Source organism: Gallinula chloropus (genome assembly GCF_964237585.1).
Source record: "Gallinula chloropus genome assembly, chromosome: 3".
NCBI lineage: Eukaryota > Metazoa > Chordata > Aves > Gruiformes > Rallidae > Gallinula > Gallinula chloropus.
Window position 1 is genome coordinate 120,664,548 of NC_140087.1, and position 24,524 is coordinate 120,689,071.

The following is a 24,524-nucleotide window of genomic DNA, read 5'->3' on the forward strand; positions in this document are numbered from 1 at the left end:
ATCTCCAGAGGTCCCTGCCAACCCCACCACTCTGGGGTTTTGTGATTCTGTGAATCTACTTGTTCTGCATTAATCCCACTCAGCATTTTCTTAATTAAGACAGAAAGGTTAAAAGGAGTTGGGAGACATGCAGGGTTCATTAGGCCCAAACACATGCATACAATTCAGGGGCTTCACTTCCCAGCTCCCAAAAGGAGACCAGCAGGAACATAACATAGAATGAAGCCTGGCAGCAGACATTTGGATCTGGGGAACTGTGTTTTCTCCCTCCTCTAGAAAGCAAATACTTAAGTAGTAATTCACATGTATTCAGCTCCTTTCATCCAAAAACATCAAAGCATTCTCACACAATAATTAAGCCTCACATGAACCATAATTTATAAATTATTACTTTAAGGACTCCACAACTGAGGTATGAGTGGTCCCAAAGCAAAGCAAAGAATCCCTTTTGGAAAAATACCAAAAAGATCCCAACTAACAGGTCTTTGTTTGAAATATCTCCTTTTCATTCTATGCCTATGGGTGATAGAAATACCATTTTCATCTAATTCATCTTCCAGCAGTGGAACATAGCTGAAATATGGTAATGTGGAAAATAAGACAAAATAAAGAAGGGCTTCCAAAAATACAGAAATTATATCTGAACATGGTCGTTGCTTCAACATGTCCAGATAAGTAGCAACAGAACAAGAGAGAATGGCTTCAAGATGCACCAAGGGAAGTTCAGGTCAGAAATTAGGAGAAATTTCTTCTCAGAAAGAGAACAGACTTGCCCAGGGAGGTGGTGGAATCACCATCCCTTGGGGTGTTCAAGGAAAGCTTGCATGAGGTACTTAGGGACATGGTTTAGTAAGTAATATAAGTGGTAGGGGGATGGTTGGACTAGATGATGTTGGAGGTCTTTTCCAACCTAAATGATTCTATGATTCTATGTTGAGCCAGATATATCAACTGGTGATCCTAATATTTGTTAGGTGGAGGATAGAACCAGTCTAGAAGAGACATGGGAGAAGACAAATCAAAAATGTTTGAAACTGAATAGGGAATTAGTAAAAAAAAATAGTTCAAAGTCTTACTCTTGAAGATTTCCATCTCATAAAAATTTATTTTCTTCTTTCATCGAATTTCCTTACTGAAATTGAACTAATTCTGTTTATTTGGCATTGTATGAGTAATTGATTCCATTATATTTAGACAAGTATAGAACTGGCAAAAATGAGACAAGAGGGAGGTTTCGGGAATTCAAGACTGGACACAGACTGTAAAATATCTTCTCTCTGTGACTTGTTTCTATCATTAGCAGTATTGCTGTTTTCAAAACCACATCACATAAAGCCCTTCATCACAGAGTAGAAATCCATTGTGCTGGGTTCTGGGTACAAATGCAGAACAAAACAGCAAGCTCCCCAAAGTTTAGTTTTTTATTCATAGGGCCATTCATATGGGTACATTTCATAAACATGAAAGGAAATTGTCACAAATTGTACAACTCAGGAAGTGGAAACCAACAAACACCTGTTTTCTTTCATGTTTGGGGATTTGGGAATGCAACTGAGTGATACTTCTCTACTCTGTCCTAGGGAGGCCCCAGCTGGAGTCCTCTGTCTAGAGCTGGGGCCCAACACAAGAAAGATGTGGAACTGTTGGAGAGGGGTCAGAGGAGTCACGGGGATGCTCAGAGGGCTGGAGCAGCTCCCCTACGGAGAGAGGCTGAGGAAGCTGGGCTGGTTCAGCCTGGAGAAGAAAAGGCTGTGGGGGAACCTCATTGCAGCCTTCTCGTCCCTGAAGGGAGCAGAGGAACAAGAGGAGAATCAACTTTTTAAAAGGGTAGACAATGGCAGGACACGGGGGAATGGATTAAAGCTAAAGGAAGGAAGGTTTAAATTAGATATTAGGGGTAAGTTCTTTGCAGAGAGAGTGGTGAGGGGCTGGAATGAGATGCCAAGAGAGGGGGTGGGTGCCCCATCCCTGGAGGTGTTCAAGGACAGGTTGGCTGGGGCCCTGGGAAACCTTGTGTAGCTCCAGGCCTGGAGGTTGGTGTCCCTGCCTGTGGCAGGGGGGTTGGAGCTCTGTGATCCCCGGGGTCTCTTCCAAACCAGACAATTCTACAATTCTATGATTCTCACGGCTGAGAACAATTTGGCATCATTTTCCAATGAACAACTGAACCACATGCAGAGCAATATTGCACCAAAAATTGATGTGACCTGCAGAAAAGAAGCACTATTCACAACGTAAGAACAATCAGTCCTTAAGTTCAAAATATTTGGAGTTAAATTGCATGTCTAATTGATTAAAGTACTGCAGGGACCTAATTCTTTATGGCCACAAAGGTGATGACTGAAGGGTCCCAAGGACATGGGAAAAAATGTCAGGGTTTATGGTCAAAATTCTGGCTGTTTTAATTATTTACTCTTTTTATTTCTCTTATGAAATAAACTACTGGATCGATGAAAAGGTGATGAGTATGACTAAAAGCATCAGAATCTCTTTGCACACCTCCAAAGTGGGCAAAAATGGAACCAAATCTTAATCTGAATTAATGAAGCAGAATGTCCAAGGATACAATCAATAAAGAATAAATTATGCCACCTTACACACAGATAAATTCAGGATAGCCACTTTTCTACCTCCTTTGAAGAAAGGAGTAGTTTCTTAATATAATGCCTTTCAAAAGTCTGTTAGGGATAAAAAGAAACTGTGGTACAAATAATATGTGAAATAGATTGAGATAGAGCTACATGGTCCTATCATCAAGCTGATTATTTGCTTCATTGCAAAGCATCACATCTTTAGTTCAGTCATTGATTCGAGGCTTTCAAATCATTTTGTGATCTTCCTTTGCTTCAAGCATTCCAGCACTTTGCAGAGATTCATTTTAGATCATCCTCGGTCATTTGACACACTTTAGTGCTCTGTTACTCAAGTAGAACTTGATGTACACATAAAATAAGAGATGTCATCAGGGCTGGGTAATTCATTTGATTCTCTTGAAACTGTATCTTTCATATAAATTCATCTCTGCAATAATAGCGAAGCCTTAGCCTTGTCTGGTGAAAATCTCTGTAATCTCTCAGCGACTTGAGGGAGCTTGAGATACACAGAAGCAAAACAAAACACATTCTGCTATTATAAAAGCAAAGCACCACAAACCTTTCTTCAACAGCAAAATAGGAATCACTTTTAGGGCTATGCTGCAGAAAATAATAACTTGTTGACAAAGTTTGTTTACTGCAAGGAATAGAAACCGTCCCTTTTCTTTCCTTTTCTGATAACTAATGCTAAGTAAAATTAACTGCCTTCACAAAAAGTAATCTTGTATTACTTATTTTATTTATAACCTCAGATTTTAAACAACAATAGAAAGCTGTAGGCACCCTGACAATTATTTCAACTTCCAATCTATAATTGCTCAGGAGCAAAAAATAATTACATTCAAACGACAACAAGCCAATTCAACAAGCATCCCTTTAGTCCTCCTCTCCCCAGCTCCACAGAAACATACTCTTAACCCTTTTCCAATAAAAGCCCCAACTAATAAATGCCTTCTAAGTGTACCTAGAAGATCATTAAAATTAATCTTGTTTGAACCACAATGAAAATATAGAATTTCCAACAGTTATTTTCTCACCTGCTAGCAGCCAGTAAAATTATGGTATGTTCTCACTTGCAAAAGCGAGCACCATAATTCTTTCCTATCTACCTCCTCCCCAAAAAAAAGACAATTACTCAAGAAAATACCAGAGAAAAACTAATTTATACCCAGAGGAACAGACAGAGGCCAACTAGACATGCAGTGAGCCATTTACCATTTCATCAACACTTGACGTGAACTCATTCCCCAAAAAACAACCCCCATGGTATATCACTGTTGAAACTAAAGTAACTATAATAAATGCTGAGGCAGAGTGTCTGCACTGCATTGATGGCTTGGCAAAGGAATTGCCATTATGAACAACGAAGTCCATGACCTGCTCACTCTCCAACCCCGTGGTTTTCTTAGACATCCTCTAAACGTCCTGTGCGCTCTGGCTGTGGTCGGAGGAATATCAAGCTAGAGCGCATCCTGAGGCATAGAGCCGCTGGCTGGCTGAAGGGCTGCAGCAACATGCTCTTGCTTAAATAAATAGCCTCTCTAACCTTGAAGCTGGCTTTTGGGAGAGCCTCATAACAGGCTATCGACTGACACGCTGTCATTTGTTAAGGCAGCACTGTCTAAAGTGGAAGCTCCCATCTTTATCGTGACAGTTGGATGTGGCTGTTGCACAGCCACTCTTCGAACAAGCAGAGCCACGCTTGGTGTTGTATGCAGCAGGGTTTGCCTCTCTCTTCTCAGCTTTTGAATCAGCAATTATTAAAACAATTAAATGAGCAATGCAATATGTATCGCTTACAGCAACGGCACTTCAGAGTAATGCAATGGTCATACATGACAAACAGGCCTGAGATGCAGCAGAGTGAATGCCCAAGCTGTGTTATATTAAATGACACAGATATACTATGTGACACGTATAGATTAATTTATACAAACCATGGTCAGAGATCTTTAAAGGCTGAATGAACTGGGGCTGTTCAGCCTTGAAAAAAGAAGCCTGAGAGGGGATCTGATCACTGGGTTATCAATAGCTGAAGGGTGGGACACAGGGGGAAATGGGCAGCCTCTGCTCAGTGGCTGTGGGGACAGGACAAGGGGCGATGGGCTCAAGTTGGAGCACAGGAAGTTCCCCACCAATGTGGGGAAGAACTTTTCCCCAGTGAGGGTGAGGGAGCCCTGGGACAGGCTGCCCAGGGGGTGTGGAGTCTCCTTCTCTGGAGAGATTCCAGCCCCATCTGGACACTGACCTGTCCTAGGCACCCTGCTTTGGCAGGGGGGTTGGATCCTATGATCTCTGGAGGCCCCTTCCAACCCCTACAGCTCTGTGATTCTGTGATCTTTGTACGAACACATTTTGTGTACCTGTGACTACCCAACCAGGCTCGAATAATTTGGGTACCGCAGAGACAGAGCTGAGCTACCCCAGCGTAGAAGCAGGAAGAGGTCTCTCCCTGCCATGCCTTCAGCTCAGCTGCTTCCCAAGCACAGAGCCACAGACATCTCATATCCGTGCCAAGCTAGACACGCATCCAGAACGAGCTGCTGCCCTTTTTATAGCATTCACTGTGTCATCAGTCTTTTTGCCTCCTTTGGGGTTTTGGGTTGGGTTTTTTTTTTGACATACAAGGTCAATGCAATTCAGTTGTCATTACTAGAATGCATATCAAGTTTGCAAAACTTAGAATCATCACAGAACTGTAGAACCTCCTGAGCTGGAAGGGACTCATAAGGACCATCAAGTCCAACTCCTGGCTCCACACAGGCCCAGCCCAGTCAGAGATGGCACTGAGGGCATCGTCCAGATGCTTCTTGACGTCAGCCCAGCTCAGGGCTGTGACCCCTTCCCTGGGGAGCCTGTGCCAGTGCCTGACCCCCCTCTCAGCACAGAACCTCTTCCTGACACCCAGCCTAAACCTCCCCTGGAGCAGCTTCACACCGTTTCCTCGGGTTCTGTCCCTGGTCCCCAAAGAGAGTAGAGAGATCAGCACCTGCCCCTTCGCTCCCCTTCATCAGGAAACCTCGTCAGATCTCCCTTCAGCGTCCTCTTCTCCAGGCTGAACTTGCCCAACTTTACTGTCCAGCAGTCAAAGATCCACATTCATCTTTAATTTACTACTTCTTATTCCAAATCTTCTTCAAAGGGAGCTAACAACAGCTGTGGTTTGTATTTACATGGTTTTCAGCACCATTTCCAACCACTCCCATGTTTCCAAATGAGCACCCTGGTGCCTCCCCACAAACCCACACACCGTGTGACTCCCACAGATGTCATTAACTGCTACTAGAAGAGCAGTCGATGTGATATGATAGGTGACACATATGATGCATGTGACCTATGACACCCGATATATTGCATCATAGAGATCCACCTCATATTGGACAACAGCAGGAACTTGGGAAGAAGAAAAAAGAGGACAAATAGAGGTGATATCTGCCAGTTCTACTGTCCTAGTCTCTGACTTCTGCTGGATTTCCTGAGGCTGCTGTGGTTGGAACAAGTCTCAGTCAATCTCTCTTCCAGCTATCTCTCCTGGCCCCGTTTCAACCTGAGAAATCTTCTGCCTGCAGAAAATCCTTTGGCAAGGAGACTGACGGGCTTTTATTTTATTCCAGCTCTTCTGATTTATTTTGAAACTGGCTCCCACTTGCATCCTTTCTTCTGCTCCCTGTTTCCTACAAGGGGAGATACTCCGCAAAACCAATTCCCTCTCACATTTCCCATGCCTATCATTATTCCATCAACCAACTCACTATTAACTTACCTCTCTTTCACACCAAACAATCCTAGTACCCTCTTGTTCCTGGCTCAGAAGACACTCCATACTTCTTCCTGATCACATTTTTGTCCCTCCTGAATATTTTTCTGTTCTGTTAGATCTCTTTTGACCTAAGTGTTGCAGAAATGCATACAGTGTTCACTGCACATAATAAGGATTTTTGTTTTATTCTCTTTATATTTTATTCTCTTTTTGTTTTATTCTCTTTTCCATTCCTATTCTGCTTTCCAAGAACAGGTAGAGACAGGGAAAGGACTTGCATGTTTAGAATCATAGGGGTTGGAAGGGACCTCCAGAGATCATCGCATCTAACCCCCCTGCCAAAGCAAGGTCCCCAGCTCATATTGCTCAGATAGGCATCTAGATGGGTCTGGAATCTCTCCAGAGATGGAGACTCCACACCCCCTGGGCAGCCTGTCCCAGGGCTCCCTCACCCTCACTGGGATAAAGTTCTTCCCCAGATTGGGGAGGAACTCCCTGTGCTCCAACTTGAGGCAATTGCCCCTTGTCCTGTCTCCACAGACCACTGAAAAGGGGCTGCCCATTTCCCCCTGTGTCCCACACTTAAGATATTTATAAACATTAATAAGGTCCCCCCTTAGTCTCCTTTCCTCTAGGCTGAACAGCCTCAGCTCACTCAGCCTTTCCTCATAGGGGAGATGCTCCAGGCCCTTCATCATCTTTGTAGCCTCCTCTGGACTCTCTCCAGGAGATCCCTGGCTTTTTTACACTAGGAAGCCCAGAACTGGACACAACACTCTAGGTGGGGCCTGACCAGGGCGGAGCAGAGGGGGAGGATCCCCTCCTGTCACCTGCTGGCCACACTCCTCTTAATGCCCCCCAGGATCCTATTGTCTCTCTCAGCCCCCAGGGCACACTGCTGGCTCATGGCCAACCTATGTAGGCATCGCTTAAAATCCATATAACACTGTCCTAAAACCATGTGTAAGAAGGGAGTTTGGGGGCAAAGTATGACTGATGGAGTCAATGGTTAAGTGCCTTAGACTCACAGCAGGCTGCAGCCTGGAAGAACACAAGTGGTTGAGATCTGAGATACTCTCATCGCCTTGGGTTCCAAACACCATGGTGTTGCTCTAAGTTCCAGCACATGCTGCAAGACATTTTGGATCCACATGGTACCTTGAATTCTTGGGAAAAAATATTTGTATAGAGTCAATACGTCTGTTAAAGGAACAAAACTGCCTTAAGGCTACAAACATCTTTGATTTACCCTTGCCTTTGGTCTACAGCATCGTAAGGCATAAATAATTGTAGTCTGGAACAAACAACTGCAGGGGAGCAAGATTAGTTTTAAAATGAGGTAAGTGGCAATATTTTAACCAAAGATTAAAAAATTTCAGGTATAAGCATAGGCTATAAAAATATAAAGTTTGATCCTGTGACATGCCCCAAGGAATTGGTGACCTATTCAAAAGTCTATTGAGGAAAGCAAAAAGAATGGGTACAGAAGATATTGGACAGCAAGGGAAATCCATAAGAAAAGTCTCCACTTATCTGCACTCATCTTTGTCTGAATGTACAATATTAGAACAAACACAAGTCAGAAGTACTCATGCCCTCCTCACAGACACTAAATTCTCACCCTAAGTTCAGCTCCAGTTGGCTGGATATTTGTCTCCCACAGGTGGTTTCATGGCCTGGCTTCATGTATTCATGCAACGCTGCTGTTCCCTGTTTTCAGGATATACCATGGCATGAAATTTAAGAAAAGCTAAAGCTCTGAGATCACAGAATCACAGGATCACAGAATTTCCTTGGTTGGAAGGGACTCTTTAGATGGGAAACATCATGGTCAACAACCTTGTTCTTCCATTTACCATGCAAAACACACTTCACTTATGGCACTAAGACAGAAATAGTGTTGTGTTTATATGTGCATACCCATTTTCTCAATTTAGGGGTTTATTTCAAATCAGTGTCAGTCCATTAAGAGTGGTGCTTCTATAGCATAAAACCAAGGCAGGGTGGGAGGGCTGCACGCACTGGGGCATGTCGTGTGAGCACGTCAGGACTTCTGAGGATTCAAGGTTGGCCAGGAAAACATAGGGGGGATAGTAAAGAGCAGAGGGAGCAAAGTTTTGCTCTGCTTCACAGCATGGTTAGAAGGAATGTTACCCTGGATGAAGCAGTCCCAGAAACACATGCAGGTTTCATCTCAAAGGGAACCAAGTGGTTCTCTTCAGAACATGGCCTGGTAAGGTAAGGACAAACAAAACCCCTCAGGTGTGAATTTCTGTAGTAGGCTAGGACACCATACAATAGTTTGAAGAAGGATCATGTTAGCTACCAAAAGTCCTTCTACATCGAAAAACATGCACAGATCTGGCATGGTTTGGGTTTATTGGTCATGGCCATGACCTTGGGGTTATTCATCTCCAGAAGGCAAAGTAATAACTGAATAAACAGCACTGAGTTACTCATCTTGCCATGCAGTAGGACCAGCTATAAACACTGTCAAGGCTTGTCTGGAGGCTTGGGTCACATTGAGCTAGTGTAAGTTAAGACACGAAAGACAGTGCTAATAGCATGCAAGGGGGTGATACAGATGACAAGAACATTCAACCACAGCAGACTTTCCATCCCAGAAGAACGAGTCAATCAAAGCTGGATGGCTATTAGCCTGAGTCTGCAGCAAGGCTCCACGTTATACGTCTGGATACACAGAAAGATCCCTTGCCCTTTCTGCAACTATGCATCTTTAGATAGTGTACCTAATTGCAAACACATTTCAGCATTTCACTCAAGTTACATCCTTTTGACTCGAATGTGTGACTGCTACTACATAATTCATAACATGATTCTCAATAATTTTCAGTCAAGGTTCAAGCAGAAATGTGTCACACTAGGATTATATTATTTATGAGCATAATGTTGGATTTAAGCCAATGACACACCAATAAATTTTATCTCAAAGCCTGACATATTGCATGCTGTTTTCCCTGGCTCACAAACAAATAACTGCGGCTGTTTCAAAATTACTTACAGTTCAACTCAAATCAGAATTTGTTTTGTGATTAGTTCTTATCTTCTTGGAAAAACTGATCATATTCTTTCTTTCTTGGAGACGTTGAAGGCTATTTTTTAATTTCATTGCTAAATTGTGTCTTGCACAGAGAGCAAAGCCAGGAGGTGTTCTAGAAGAAAAATCTGGAACAAAATGCTGTCTGATGCTCTTAAAGGGTGGAGCTTTCACTCTCTTCTAAAGACAAAAGACTTGTGGATGTCTCCAGGAACAGGCAGAGAGCCTGTACTAGCTAGCACAATTTGCCATTCAAAGTAATCCTAACAGTGATGGAATTACCCTAAATACAAGGTAAATAATGTACCTGGAATACACAGGATTGTAGGAGATTGTGTGATAAATACTCCAGAAACAATTCCTCTGAGCTAACCTGAGGCCCATGAAATAGAGCTGTCTAGGGTGTGCTTCAGCATGCAGACTTGAACTTCAGAGCTCAAATAGAGATATACAGATAGGTCTTCACATATGACAGAAGGTGTCTGAGCTCCCACGAAGGTCAGTGGGGCTCCAGGCTTCACACTGATGCATACCCAAAGGCATCCTGTGTCATCTGAGATGCCTCGTGCAGCAATTCTGCACAGCACTGGTGTAAGAGAGACACATATGACAAAAGGTAGACCAGTACCCTTGGAAGATGGACATCAAGGACAAGTTCACATACATGTTACCTTTACATTAAGATGTCTTCATATGTGCACTGAATCCCTAAACAAAGGTATCTCACATCATTTGAGGTGTCCTAGATAAACCTGTCTGGCTTTCACCTCCTAGTTCAGAAGAGTACAGATCCCCTGTGAGACCCTGCCAGCCCCCTGGGCATCTTGTATGCCCTAGGACACCTCAAATGGCATAAAACATTTGCAACACATTTATGCAAATGAATAAATTCCCCCCAGTCTAAGCTAGTTGTTTAGATAGTGTTTGACAGGACCAGACACCTACAGAGGGTGATTTATTCCTTTCTGAGCCAGCTGCTAGGAGCTGACCTCTAAATGTGTCTTCTCTGACTAGGGAGAAGTTCTTGAAGACCACTTTAGATTACATACCTAAAATCTATTGAGATTACTTCCAGCCCAGTGAATTGAAAGCACCAACGAGATCAATATAAAGATTCCAGCTGATTCCCCCAAGCTTTCAGGAACATTTCTGAGCAAGCATTTTAAAAGTAGCTGAAGATTTTTGTAATCTTCAAGCAAGATACCAAGTGATGCATCTTTTTAAGATCACCAATAACTGCATCAGGTGAAGGAAACTCCAGAAAATCAGGAAAATGACACCAAATGATTCTAAACGGAACAACCTGATGATAAGTAATCCCTATTTTTTAATATATGACCCTATTTGCTCAGTCTCACATCCCCAGCTCTAACACTGTCAGCCTGTGACAGCAGCGCTGCAAAGACAAATCCTTCAGGATCTTTAAGATGTGCTGACAATACTTTGTGAATGTCAATGTACATCTAAAATGATCTAAACAACACAATTTTATCCCTCAAAACCCCCCTCCCTAAACCTCTTTTCTCTGCTGTTGCAACCACTGACAATTAGCATCACATTTTTCATGGCTGAATAGAATAAATCATCAGGGTTCCATGTGTGGTTGAGGTTATGCAACCATGCTCTGAGCTTTATTAGCAGGAATCAAAGGGTGAGTGCTGATGGTTAATGTGTGTGTACATCATATATCCCAGCACATAAACACACATATATATTTATATATATACACATAATATATATATATATATATCTCCCACAAAGCAGCATAAATCCGATCAGGGCAGCCTCCAGTCATTAACAGAATAATTTACATCTATTTCAAACTTAAACCAACTCAGAATGACACCAAGCATATGTTCATCCCAGTCACTGATATATCCCTATTTATTGTTGGCAAGAAATTATTTCTCTGCAAGGCTTTTTGCATTGCTAAAGTAATCCAGGTGCTCTTGCCAGCTTTTTGCATGGAAAATAAAATGTATGTTAGAGGATTCCTGCCATTGGACATCACTGAGCCTTACCCCAAACCCCATGAAAACTCATTTTAGTGGGAAAGCCCCCCAAACATCATTAAATGGCTGTTTTAAAGTGAATGGTGTTGCTTGAAAAGCTGCAAACTGATTTACTTTTAAAAACCTCCAGGTCTTCACTAATGTGCAATGCAAACTCTAAGTGGAAATCCACACAAAGCTAAATTCTTCATTACCTCAAGAAAGCTAAATTAACATAAACAAGTCCCTGATGGAGAAGGACAGATATTGTGTTTGAAGGCCACCTTACTTTTGTTTTCTGAAGCAAAAAAAAAAAAAAAGGAGACGTGGATCCTTTGAAATAAAAGAACATTATGAAGGGTTGTGCTGATCAAGGACAGCTTTCACTTTGCATTAGGGATATTTTATTGTCCTTTAGTGGTGTTTAGAAATGTCAGGAAATGTCCTTGGCAAAGACCAAGCAGACTGAAGCATTTTGTATTCATCTGGGTCTGTCTCTGCAACTGGCCATTTACACTCCCATGAAGTGGATGCACAAGGTGATCAGATCTGATCACCAGCATTTAATGCATAATGCCTCTGACATGCTATAGGGCAAGAGAAACTGAATATTAAGATTCTTATTTTTAAAAGGTCCTGGAATTATGTTTATTTCTGTGTTTATCACCTCATTTAACAGGCTTAGGGGAAAACGTTCAGTTCAGGGCTTCTCTGGTTAGATTTTTAAAATAACAGAATCACAGAATAATCGGGGTTGGAAGGGACCTCTGGAGATCATCCAGTCCAACCCCTCTGCCAGAGCAGGATCACCTCAAGCAGGCTGCACAGGGCAGCGTCCAGGATCACAGGGTTTGAATATCTCCAGAGATGGAGACTCCACAACCTCTCTGGGCAACCTGAGCCAGGGATCTGCTACCCTCACAGGGAAAATGTTCCTCCTCATGCTTAGGTGAAACTTCCTCTGCTCCAGTATGTGCCCTCTTGTCCTGTCCCTGGGCACCACTGAAAAAAGACTGACCCCATCCTCCTGACCCCACCCCTCAAGTATTTATCAGCATTGAGAAGATCCCCACTCAATCTTCTCTTCTCCACTCTAAAAAGTCACAAGTGCCTCAGCCTCTCTTTGTAAAACAGATGTCCTAGTTCCCTTAGCATCTCCAGAGCCCTTTGTTGTCCCCTCTCCAGTAGCTCCCAGTCCTTGAACTGGGGAGCCCAGCACCACACACAATATTCCAGATGAGGCCTCACTAGGGCAGGGCAGGGCAGAGCAGAGCAGAGCAGAGCAGAGCAGAGCAGAGCAGAGGGGCAGGAGAACCTCCCTTGACCTGCTGCCCACACTTTTCTTGATCCCCCCCAGGATCCTGTTGGCTTTCTTGGCCCAAGGGCACATCGCTGGCTTGTGATCAACCTCTTGTCCACCAGCACTCCCAGGTCCTTTTCCACAGAGCTGCTTTCCAGCAGGTCACCCCTAACCCGTACTGCTGCATGTTTAAATCCTAAACAGAGAACATCCCCTGGCAACTGCCTAGAGCTGACACTTCCCCTGAAATTTTGACCAGCAAACCAGAGCCTCAAAAGCCAGGCAAAATTACAAGGAAGAGGATATTTAGGACGAGCAGCAATGAGGATGAACCAGGACCAGACAGCAGAGGCAGAGAACTGGGCTGTGTTTCAGTTCTCAAGAAGAGGCACCAAAAAGGCACTGGCCATAAGTCAGGATGTCAGATTTAAAAAGGGGAAAAGGGATATATTAGTTTAACAAACATACTGTGAAGGTGAGAATAGGAACATGATTTGGTTTAGTGTCAGAGCACTTCCCTTTAGGCAATCCTCTCTTGTTACTCAGTGTCTTCACTGACTTAATTCTCTCATCCCAGAAGTGTAGTAAGGTCCATGATTGTTCTTATACCACAGTGTGAACACAGGACATTAACACCTTGGTGCTTTACAAACCCAGCCAGTTAGTAAACTTCCTTCCATTTTCCAGGATGTAGAAAAACAATTAGCATGAGAAACATGAATCCCTTCTGGAAGACATTCCCTCTGGCTCTCAATTCTTCCACAATGATCCTTGTAACATCTGGTAACATCACTGTGGATGTTTCTCCTACAATTTGGGTCACAGCACACACACCTGTTCCAACATCATGAATTCTTATACTCTCTTCAGATAGAGATATAATAATACCTTCTGACATGATGCATGATTTAAAGTTTCCTTGCTCTTCTTTGAACAACAGGAGAAAATTGCTTGTTCTTTTTTTACTGTCTACAAAAAAAGAAAAGGGTATTTCTCTTGGGGTCCAAACTTTATTTCCTGTGATTTCCTTTTCCTGGTGAAAAGAACAAAGCTCATCAGAAAAATGTAATTGAGCTGGACCAAAAGGCTTCCTAACACATTTTCTTAGCTGATGTGACCACCAGTAGCTGTTTCAGGAATGAGTAAAAGAAACTCTATATAGAGTGATCCATTCTTAAATACATCATCCCACTTTCAAGTGGAATTATGTTCCTTTAGTTGAAAAATTGCTCTGATCAAGCCTTTTATTAGTACAGGCTGGGGGATGACCTGCTGGAGAAGAGCTCTGCGGAGAAGGACCTGGGGTCCTAGTGGGTGACAGGGTGGCCATGAGCCAGCAGCGTGTCCTGGGGGCTGAGAGAGCCAATGGGATCCTGGGGGGCATTAAGAGAATTGTGGCCAGCAGGTCACAGGAGGGGATCCTCCCCCTCTGCTCTGCCCTGGTCAGGCCCCACCTGGAGTGTTGTGTCCAGTGCTGGGCTCCCTGGGATAAAAAGGACAAGGATCTCCTGGAGAGAGTCCAGCAGAGGCTACAGAGATGCTGAAGGGCCTGGAGCATCTCCCCTATGAGGAAAGGCTGTGAGCTGGGGCTGTTCAGCCTGGAGAAAAGAAGACTAAGGGGGGACCTTATTAATGTTTATAAATATCTTAAGTATGGGATGCAGGGGGAATGGACAGCCCCTTTTCAGTGCTCTGTGGGGACAGAACAAGGGATAATGGCTGCAAGTTGGAGCACAGGGAGTTCCACACCAACATGGGGAAGAACTTCTTCCCAGTGAGGGTGAGGGAGCCCTGGGACAGGCTGCCCAGGGGGTGTGGAGTCTCCTTCTCTGGAGAGATTCCAGCCCCGTCTGGACACCACCCTGTGTGCCCTGTCCTAGGGACCCTGCTTTGGCAGGGGGTTGGACCCCATGGGCTCTGGAGGTCCTTTCCAACCCCTGTGATTCTGGGATTCTATGATTAGACAGGGTTGAACCACCAAAGAGCAGGTCTTGTTTGAGGAGCTCAGCTTTCCAACCAGACGAGCCACTGAGGTATTGCCTGATGCTGCACACACATGGAAGGCTAAGAGACGCTCAGCTCTGCCGGGAGATAATTGGACAATCCTGGTTTTAAATACCCTTTGGAAGCAGTGGGAATTATGGGAATGCACCGAGTACATCTGAATCACAACAGGACATAATAGCTCACACAAAGCACAACAATAACACGGGTCTATAGAATTAACTAGAACATGCTGTTGTCTATTAAGTGCAGAGCAGAAGGTGAACAAGCTTGGATCTGTCTGCCAACTCAGAAACGTCTCTAATTAGATCTTATCAGTTACTTAACATCCTACTTCTGTCTATATTTTGTTTACATCAAGAAACCAATTATCCCATTACCAGTCAGTATATGTCAAGCAAATACAACACAGTTTAGGCCCATATTTTAAAAGTGTTATAATTACAAATATGAACTATTGCCAGATTTTATTAAAGGTAAATAAGAGCCCTGCTATGAAAGCACCATATGCAGATAGTTAGCTCTTGGATAAATAAGGTACATATAAAGTACAGTGAATATATAGGTGCTCTGGGATAAACTGGAGTCTTGCAAGCTGGGAAGAAAAAAATCCACTAAAAATTCATAAACACTGACCAGAATTATTTCTGGGTGTGACAGAGTGATGCATTGAAATGTGTTTAAAACATGCAAAGAATTACAATGGTATTGATGGAAATATTAATTTATTGAAAGTTCATAGACTCAGAGAATGGTTTGGGTTGGAACGGACCTTAGAGACCATCCAGTTCCAATCCCCCTGCCATGGCAAGGACACCCTCCCAGCCCAGGGTGCCCCAAGCCCCATCCAATCTGGCCTTGAACCCTGCCAGGGATCCAGGGGCAGCCCCAGCTTCTCTGGACCTCCCCCCACCCCAGGAAGGATTTCTGCTTCCCAGCCCCTCTCCAGCTGCCCTCCTGCAGCTGAAGGCTGTTCCCCTGGTCCTCTCTGCCCTTGGCACCAGCCCCTCTCTGGTTCTGCTGGGAGGCCCTTGAGGGACTGAAAGGCGCTTGGAGGTCTCTCTGGAACCAGTTCCTGAGCAGTCCTATCCCCCACTGTCCAACTCCCCTAGTTTATCTACTGAACATGATGTCATATGATCTGGAATATCCCTTTGGTCAGTTGGAGTCAGCTGTCCCATCTGTGCCCTCTCCCAACCTCTTATGCAACCCCAGCCCCCTCACTGGTAGGTCAGGAAAAGCCCCCAAAAGTCCCCAATTTAGTGTAAGCACTACTTAGCAATACCTAAACCATCAGTCCGTTCTCAACATTATTCTGGCACTAAATCCAAACCCCAGCTCTATACCAGCTACTAAGAAGAAAAATAACTCTTCCCCAGCCAAAACCAAGACACTCTTCCTTACCATCCATAACACAAACACACAGACTAAAGTTTCATCTCTTCCAGTAGCTGAACTTGGGAACAGACCTCTCTTTTTACTTCGAGACACAACAATAATATTTGATACAGCATTCTAGTGTCTCCAGTGAGGGTATGAACAATGTCTGTGCACTTCCTGCACTCTTAGTGCTTCAATATTGGCTTGAAGCTGGATTTAGAGGTCACTGGATGGTTAGCAGTAAAACATTTCCATTAAAGAGTAACCCTCACCCTTGAAATCTAGCTTTTTCACCATTGTAGTTACAAGGATGCATTTCTTCATTCTAATGAACAACGGGTGTATCTTAGGTAGCTGAATGATGCAAAACAGACAACCAGAGAATCTCAAGATCATTTAAATAGTCTTTTGAATACCAGGAGGCTCTGTTACGAATGGGAAAGCTGCAGGAACAATGACCTGTGTACATTCTCCCCGTACTTCCATCAAAACAAGAAGCCGTATCACGAAGTAAATAACGTGGCATTAGGAAGAGCATCTTCAAGGAGGTTTTGCAGAAGATGGAGCTGTGTAATGCAATCTAACTGCACTTTGCAAGCAGGTGAAAGGACTGGTGTTTGCAAGCCAGCGTTACATTTCATACTGTTATTTTTTAATGGTGAATCTAAAACTGTCCAAGCTGTAGGAATTTCACTGCCAGTAGGTGATATCTACAAAATCATACAGTTATTTACTATTTTTGGCTTTTGTAGGTCTTTTTAAAGGAAGAGGGATTACTTTTTAGTAACTACTTGTTCCAGTGTAATCTCAATTAAAGGACTATTTGATGTTTCTAGAGAAGACGTGTGAGAAGCCGTTCCCCTCTTGCTAAGGTGATGTCAGAAAGTCTACTAGCTCAAACTAGCATAGTTTCTTCCTCTAGCTTACAGAGTTCTAAAACACAAAGAACTTCCTATTAACAGGAGTTAACATGGATAGGATGAGGACCATAAGAAGGATATTGAGGTCCTGGAGCAAGTGCAGAGAAGGGCAACCAGGCTGGGGAAGGGGGGCTGGAGGGCAAATCCTATGAGAAGCAGTTGAGGGAGCTGGGGGTGTTTAGCTTGGAGAAGAAGAGTTTTAGAGGAGACCTTCTCCCCACCTCCGCTGCCCTGCCAGGAGGGTTCAGAGAGGTGGGCGATGGTCTCTTCAGCCAGGTGACAGGGGATAGAACATGGGGCAATGGGCTCAAGCTGTGCCAGGGCAGGTTTAGATTAGATATTAGAAAATATTATTTTACTGAAAGAGTTGTCAGGGCCTGGAACAGGCTGCCCAGGGAGGGGGCTGAGTCACCTTCCATGGATGTGTTTTAAAAAAGGGTAGATGAGGTACTTAGGGATCTGGTTTAGCTTAGGATGGGAACGGTTGGACTTGATGATCTTCAAAGGTCTTTTCCAACCTTGTGATTCTGTGATTCTGTGAAGAATTACTCATAGATAATGGTTTTCTCCTTTGAGATCTTCCTTTCACTCCCATTCACATGGGGCCAGCAAATGTTGTCCCCTTGGAACTGCAGCTCCATTTTTCTATACCACATAACAGAATGGGATGCCAATGCCAACAAACAACAACAATCATCATCAGAGTCATGTTTGTATACTATTATATTTCAGGTCTAATAGTAAACCTAAGAACATGTAGGTTTTCCATTTATTCACAGCACAGATGGCAGCAGCAGGAGTTTTCACCACCTAGCCCAACATTTGCAATCACAATCTTGTGGAAAATCTAGGGCAATTGAAAAATTATGGGAGTCACCAGGCTTGATAGAAATATAACAGTGTTCCTCAGGAATGATTCAGTGTAGGCTGCTTAATAAGATTTTGCACTCTCCCAATGAAATTCTGTATGTAGGATATTACTTTTACAAATCATGAACAATCAATAGTGGTGTAACCAATACTCACATCAACACCCACCAAAACCACCTCACCAATGCCGAGTACTGGGGCACAATCACCTCCCTAGACCTACTGGCCACACTATTTTTGACACAAGCCAAGATGCCATTGGCTTTCCTGGCCACCTGGGCACACTGCTGGCTCATATTCAGCCTGCAGTCAACCAACAGCCCCAGGTCCTTCTCTGCCTGACAGCTCTCCAGCTGCTCTCCCCCAGCCTGTAGCGCTGCAGGGGGTTGTTCTGTCCTATGTGCAGCACTCTACACTTGGCCTTGTTAAACCTCATCCCATTGGTCTCAGCTCATGGGTCCAGTCTGTTCAGATCCCTCTGAAGAGCCTCCCTCCCCTCAGGCAGATCAACACTTCCTCCCAGTTTAGTGTCATCTGCAAACTGACTGAGGGAACATCCAATCCCTTCATCCAGGTCATTGATAAAGATGTTGAACAAAACTGGACCCAGGACTGAGCCCTGGGGGATGCCACTCATGACCAGCCTCCAGTTGGAATTTGTATTAGCTCCAAAAAAAATTCTCAACCAACCTCTCATCCCACCACTGTAAGAATGTTTGTATGTTCCCAGAACCAACAGACCAGGGTATACTGGCAGAAAGACAACACTGGATTAGAGGAACTCGAAAGAGAACTTGAAGAAAACATGATGGTAACTAAAAGGTGACACCCACAAACCATTTCTCCTCTTCAACCACAGGAGAATTAATGCTTAATATGATGGGGTTTTTGCAATAATCAATTAAAAAGATACATTTTTGAGTAATAAATTAGTGCCTATGGATAACTTAGCCCTTTGTGCTGCACACAGGATTGCTAAATATTTCAGATGGCAATACAGCCCTGTATGAGAATAGATTAAGATCAACAATTCATTTCAGACAGAGAGGTAACCTGTTACTACCTAAGAACTTTCAGATGCTCCTCAGGCATTTGAAATATTAATGCTATTTTTCTTCTTTTTAAAATTAGACCAGATTGACATCACTAAGCTCAGTAACCAAGAAAATGCTACTTTCTCCTTTAAAGTAGATTCATAATCTTTAGCATCACTAGAGATGATTAGATTATCTAATGTGATCTACTGTATCATCTATAAAAGAGAATTTCTGTTCCTTTTGCCTTTATAGAGATCAACAACGTGCTTTCTGTTGATGGATAAACTCGAGAAGCATCTGGCCTGAATGGGTGCCTGACACAAGTTCATTCTGAGTGCCTTAGGACTACTGAGATATTCACACCACAGGACTACAGCAGACCTCCATCCTTCTTTGGCAGCTGGCAGTCTGGTGGGGCTGAGACACCTGAAACCACTGCTTTGCCACCCCAGTAACTGTTCTGGTCTGTATCCAAAGACGTAACGACATGCAGATTCTCTTGGTTGCTTTGATAGTTCATTTCAGTGTTTCACCTTTTTGTTACTATTTTTAATAAATTCTGTCTAATTACTCAATAGAATGTGAAATGTATTTTAGAACCTGTCTCAACGTGCAGGTGTCAAATTGCCTGCTAATGCATACTGACTGTATCCCCGATTTCATCACTGAAGGCTGCAGTTATTCTTTCTGTTACATCATACTGGGCTTTTATCATGAATCATAGAATGATAGAATGTCTTGAGCTAGAAGGGACCCAAAAGGAACATCTAGTCCAGCTCCTGGCTCCACACAGGCCCAGCCAAGTCAGCATGGCACTGAGGGCATCGTCCAGATACTCCTTGCCCTAAACCCAGCTCAGGGCTGTGACCCCTTCCCTGAGGAGCCTGTGCCAGTGCCTGACCCCCCTCTCAGCACAGAACCTCTTCCTGACACCCAGCCTAAACCTCCCCTGGTGCAGCTTCACACTGTTCCCTCAGGTCCTATCCCTGGTCCCCAAAGAGAGGAGAGAGATCGGTGCTGCCCCTTCACTCCCCCTTGGCAGGAAGCCACAGACCCCACAATCTCCCCTCAGCCTCCTGTTCTCCAGGATGAACAACCCCAGGGACAACCTCTCCTTGTAAGCCTTCCCCCCAGACCCTTCCCCATCCTCGCTGCCTCCTCTGGACACTCTCCAATAGTTTCCTGTCCCTCTTGTCCTGTGACACCCAAACCTGCCCCCAGGACTGGAGGTGAGGCCGCCCCAGCGCAGTGCAGAGCAGGACAGTCCCCTCCCTGGCCATGCTGTGTGTGATGCACCCCAGGGTGCTGTTGGCCCTCCTGGCTGCCTGGGCACGCTGCTGGCTCGTGGGTAACTTGCTGACAACCAAGACCCCCAAATCCCTCTTGGCACAGCTGGCCTCCAGCATCTGATCTCCCAGGCTGGATGTGCAGCCAGGATTGTCCCTTCCCTGATGCACCTGCCCTTGGTAATTGCCCAATTCCTGCTGTTGGTGATTGCCCAGCCCTCTGATCTGTCCAGGTGACTCTGTAAGGCTTCTGCTTTCCAGGGCACATCCTCCATTTGCAGTTGCCCAATTGCCTTGCAATTGCCAAAATTTATATATATATATGTTATCAGAACAAGCCAAAACCAGGTCAAACCCAGTGATGACTGCTTTATATACATGACCTGCACTTATTATGATTTAGAAGTGCATCAGGCTAGATGATATAGCAGGTGTATCAAGTAGTAATTTAATATTTACTTCAACATCTCAGATAGATAAACATTTAATAGGATATAATAAATTTCCTAAGGCACTTTTGTACCATCCTGGAGAAGTTAATAGAGAAAGATATCCTTTTTAAACAATTCAATCTTACAGTTCAAAACAGGGTTAGGAAATTTTTCATTCTCCATAACAATAAGTTTTAAGAATAATTTTCAGACAAATATCCTTTATTCTTCCCTAGTAAATTCCATAGGCTTGCCCTTAAGGACTAACATTAGCACATTCTGAAATGTCAGCTCTGATGACTGCCAAATTTGGGCAAAGTCCATACCTTATAAAAAAGCTGATGATTATGGCCTATTTTAGGATGCAATTACTTTCTCCAGAGAAACACTTTTTTTCAAGGTTTACAAAAGGGCTCAAAGAATTATATTTTCATAAAAATGGCATAGATACAATGACATTAAACATCTCATTCACAGCTGGCCAACTCTGCAGCTCTGTTGGCACCTGACATGAAGTCTACAGGACTACTCACAACGTAAAGTAGAAAGTAGTTTGGGTCATGAAGATGGTAACAACTCTGAAAGTACAGTAGATAAAGCTTTCTACCCAACAGTTTCAGTTCCTTCAATGACTTGTGGTCTGAAGAATCATGGATCATCTTCAGAATTTTGAAAATAAATGATCTTACAGGAATTATCATACTTTAAAGCAACTATTTTGGAATTTTTATGGAACAAAAATCACAGAATGGTTTGGAAGATACTTTAAAGACCACCTACTTCCAGCCCCCCTCCCCGTTGGTCCCGCTGCTGGGGATGCAGCCCAGGACAAGGGCTGCTTTCTGAGCTGCCAGTGCACATTGCCAACTCGTTTTGAGCTTCATGTCCCCCAGCATCCCCAAATCCTTCTCCTCAGGGTTGCTCTCCAACCATTCTCCTCCCAGCCTGTCATTGTGCTGGGGTGCCTCGACCCATATGCAGAGCTTTGCCCTTGGCCTCACTGAACTTCATTGGGTTCACAGGGCCCTCATCTCTGCAGCCTGTCCAGGTCCCTCAGGATGGTATGGCCATGCCCCTCCTTTTGAGGTATGGACTTTCCCCAAAATGATCAGTGGCTTCAGCTGACTGTAATGATTAGATCATGGCAACAGCAGCCCAGATTCTGAAACTCTAAGGACTCAGGCTGAAATTAAGAAATTTGGCATGCAGTGACACTATAGCTTAGAGCTTTTACTTTAAAATTGATGTCTTACCAAATACAGCCATCTGTGTTCCCTCTGGGAAAGGTTCTACCATTCTGTTTCCATTGACATGATGTTTATCTGGAAGGGAAAAAAAAAGTCAAAATGTAATAGAATATATGTTTTGCATATTTTTTCCTGCAGTTCTATTGAAACTTTACATCTGATTTATGAAGCTGACCTGTGCAGTTCACTAATACGTGGAAATTCCCATTCTCTGAGTCTATTTTTCAAAAATAGACTCCCACCTCCCCAAGTCCCAGGACATAAACTGGAAATGCATTTCAGTTTAGTGGTTAAGACAAGGCAACTGATACTACCATGGCACAAACACACAGAGCAATATACAGTAGCAATCACTGTTAAAGTCGGAGCGCTGTCAAGGTTGGAGCACTCCTGAAAGCAACTTTCTCATGCAAGCAGAAGAAGCAGGGAAGTCATAATTGTCTGTTGCTGTTAGGATGTGTTGGTGCTCAACCACAAGCTTTTTTATACAATCAAGCAGAAAATATGTGTATTTTCTGCACCAGTCAGGGAGTTGACCTTGGTTGGCTGCCAGACGCCCACACGGCCACTTTCTGTCCCCTCATCAAGAGGACTTGGAGGAGAAAACAAGATGGAAAAGCTTGTGGATCGAGGTAAAAATTCATGGAGATCCTTTACCAGTTATCATCATGGGCAGACCAGACTCAATTTGGGGGAAACTAAATTTATTGCCCATTAAAATGTGTTTGGACAGCAAGAAACAAAGATAAATGAAAACACCACCTTCCTCCCACCTCCTCTTTTTCCAGGGTCAACCTCACTCATAGAGTCATATAAAAGACCTTCAAGATCGTCAAGTCCAACCATCAGACCTACACCACCAAACCACTAAACCATCTCCCAAAGCTCCCCATCTACTTTAGTTAAATGGTCCTTTTGAGCCACTGTGGCTACTCACTCTCACATCAAAGACCCTGTTCTCTAGAGAGCAGATGGAGTTTGGGAAATCTGAACTATGGAAGCAGACAGATGAGCTACAACTACAACAAGCTGCACCTTAAGACTAAACTATGTATCCTTGTGCAGGTATACAGGAGGATATAAAACAGAACAACTATACAAAGCATTTGCATAAAATCCAAATCAAGACTGAGACTTTCAATCTCAAAGAACACAAAGCACATAGAAAAGTGCAATATCATGGCATCGCTGCTGCTCACAGGGATGATTTCTATGCAATAAAATAGTAGAAGCCTGGCTTTACTCCCTCAGTGACAAGATAGCTCCCAGGGGCTAGAAACTGCTTGGTTTCCAAACTAAATAATATATTCTTCACATCCCAATGTACTTTTCTGAGTATAAGGAAAATTCTACTCTTTGTGATAATATAGGCTTATCACTATTGCATAATCAGGGTTGTATATATAACCTGGAAGTGTTGTATGCATAACCTGGAAATGAGCTCTCCAAACTCCAAATAAAATAAAATATATGGATCCACAACAGAATATTCCTTATCCTTTTCACTGGCATGCCTACATTCATTTCTTGGTCTACTAAGACTCATTGTCAACAACAGTGGAAAGAAATTGCCTGAACACAAAATACAGGTTTCTGTTCACAAAATACTTTCCAGGGAGAAAGCCAAGAGATTTTTCTCAGTATTTGCATTACTTTACTTCCTGTAGTACAGAACCTGGTGAGGAATATAACAGGTTGCTTTAAGAACAGGTGATTGCCTTGAGAATTCTCTGAAAGCAGTATTTTTCATTAGCAGGGAGGCATAGCATAGTACTAATCCCATATGGCATCAAACATTTATCAACAGTCAATGTGAAGGGAAAAAATCAGGGTTATCTGCAATTGGAGCAAGAGGTGGCATGAAGTCAATTGTTTGCATTTAGGAAGATTGAATGCCTTGTGCCACACAAGCTGAGAGAGGGGCTTTAGGAAAGAAAATTGTTGGGAGGTTCCAGGGTGGGAGTAATATGACCAGTGCCATACAAGGTTTTAACCTTGTTAGCTGTAGCTTGTATTACTATCATGATCTACAGCCATCTGAGATGAGTGAACAATCAGAAAAATCATGAAACATCATGCAAGATCAAATAAACTAACCCTGCCTGATAGCAGCCTTAATCTAAAGAGTGAATGACATACATGATGTATGAAGTAGTTATCATTTCAAATGGTGAGGCTTCCAATATATTAGAATTAAACTTTTAGAGGTAAGATGGTCTTAAATGAAAAGAATATTTTCAGCATTCTCAAGTTTTTTTTTCTCCAATGGCTTCACACTTCTGCTGCAAAGATGGTAGATAATTAATTTCCCTGTCATTCACACATTGCTTTACAATTTTTCCAGTGTTCTCCGTCCTGTGTCTGGATGCACTAAATAGAAAAAAAATAAACAAAATTTAAATGGAATTTTGAAAACATAGATTCATCCTTGGGAAGTATAAAGAGCCTTTCAATGAGTACACTGTTGAAATTACATTGTAGTTTCTGGCTCTTTACCGAACAGCTTTTCTTGTGAAAATGTAAGCTTTAATTCTCACCTACCAACTGGATTCAGTAGCTCCAGAAATACTTTGGTCCCATGGAATCAGAAAAAAAAAAATAAAGGTCTTTCTCTGTCATTTGCCAACAGACAGAATAAATGACTGT

General features: G+C 43.3%; 1 protein-coding gene across 1 annotated transcript in view; it reads right to left on the bottom strand.

Annotated features, from left to right (window-relative positions):
* Positions 1–24,524, bottom strand: part of MSRA (methionine sulfoxide reductase A) — a gene marked incomplete at its 5' end in the record, with an annotated part of 332,571 nt that overhangs the window by 189,535 nt on the left and 118,512 nt on the right. The window contains one exon of the mRNA XM_084261893.1: positions 21,885–21,953. Coding sequence (XP_084118019.1) covers positions 21,885–21,953 — 69 coding nt within the window. The remainder of the gene's footprint in view (positions 1–21,884; positions 21,954–24,524) is intronic.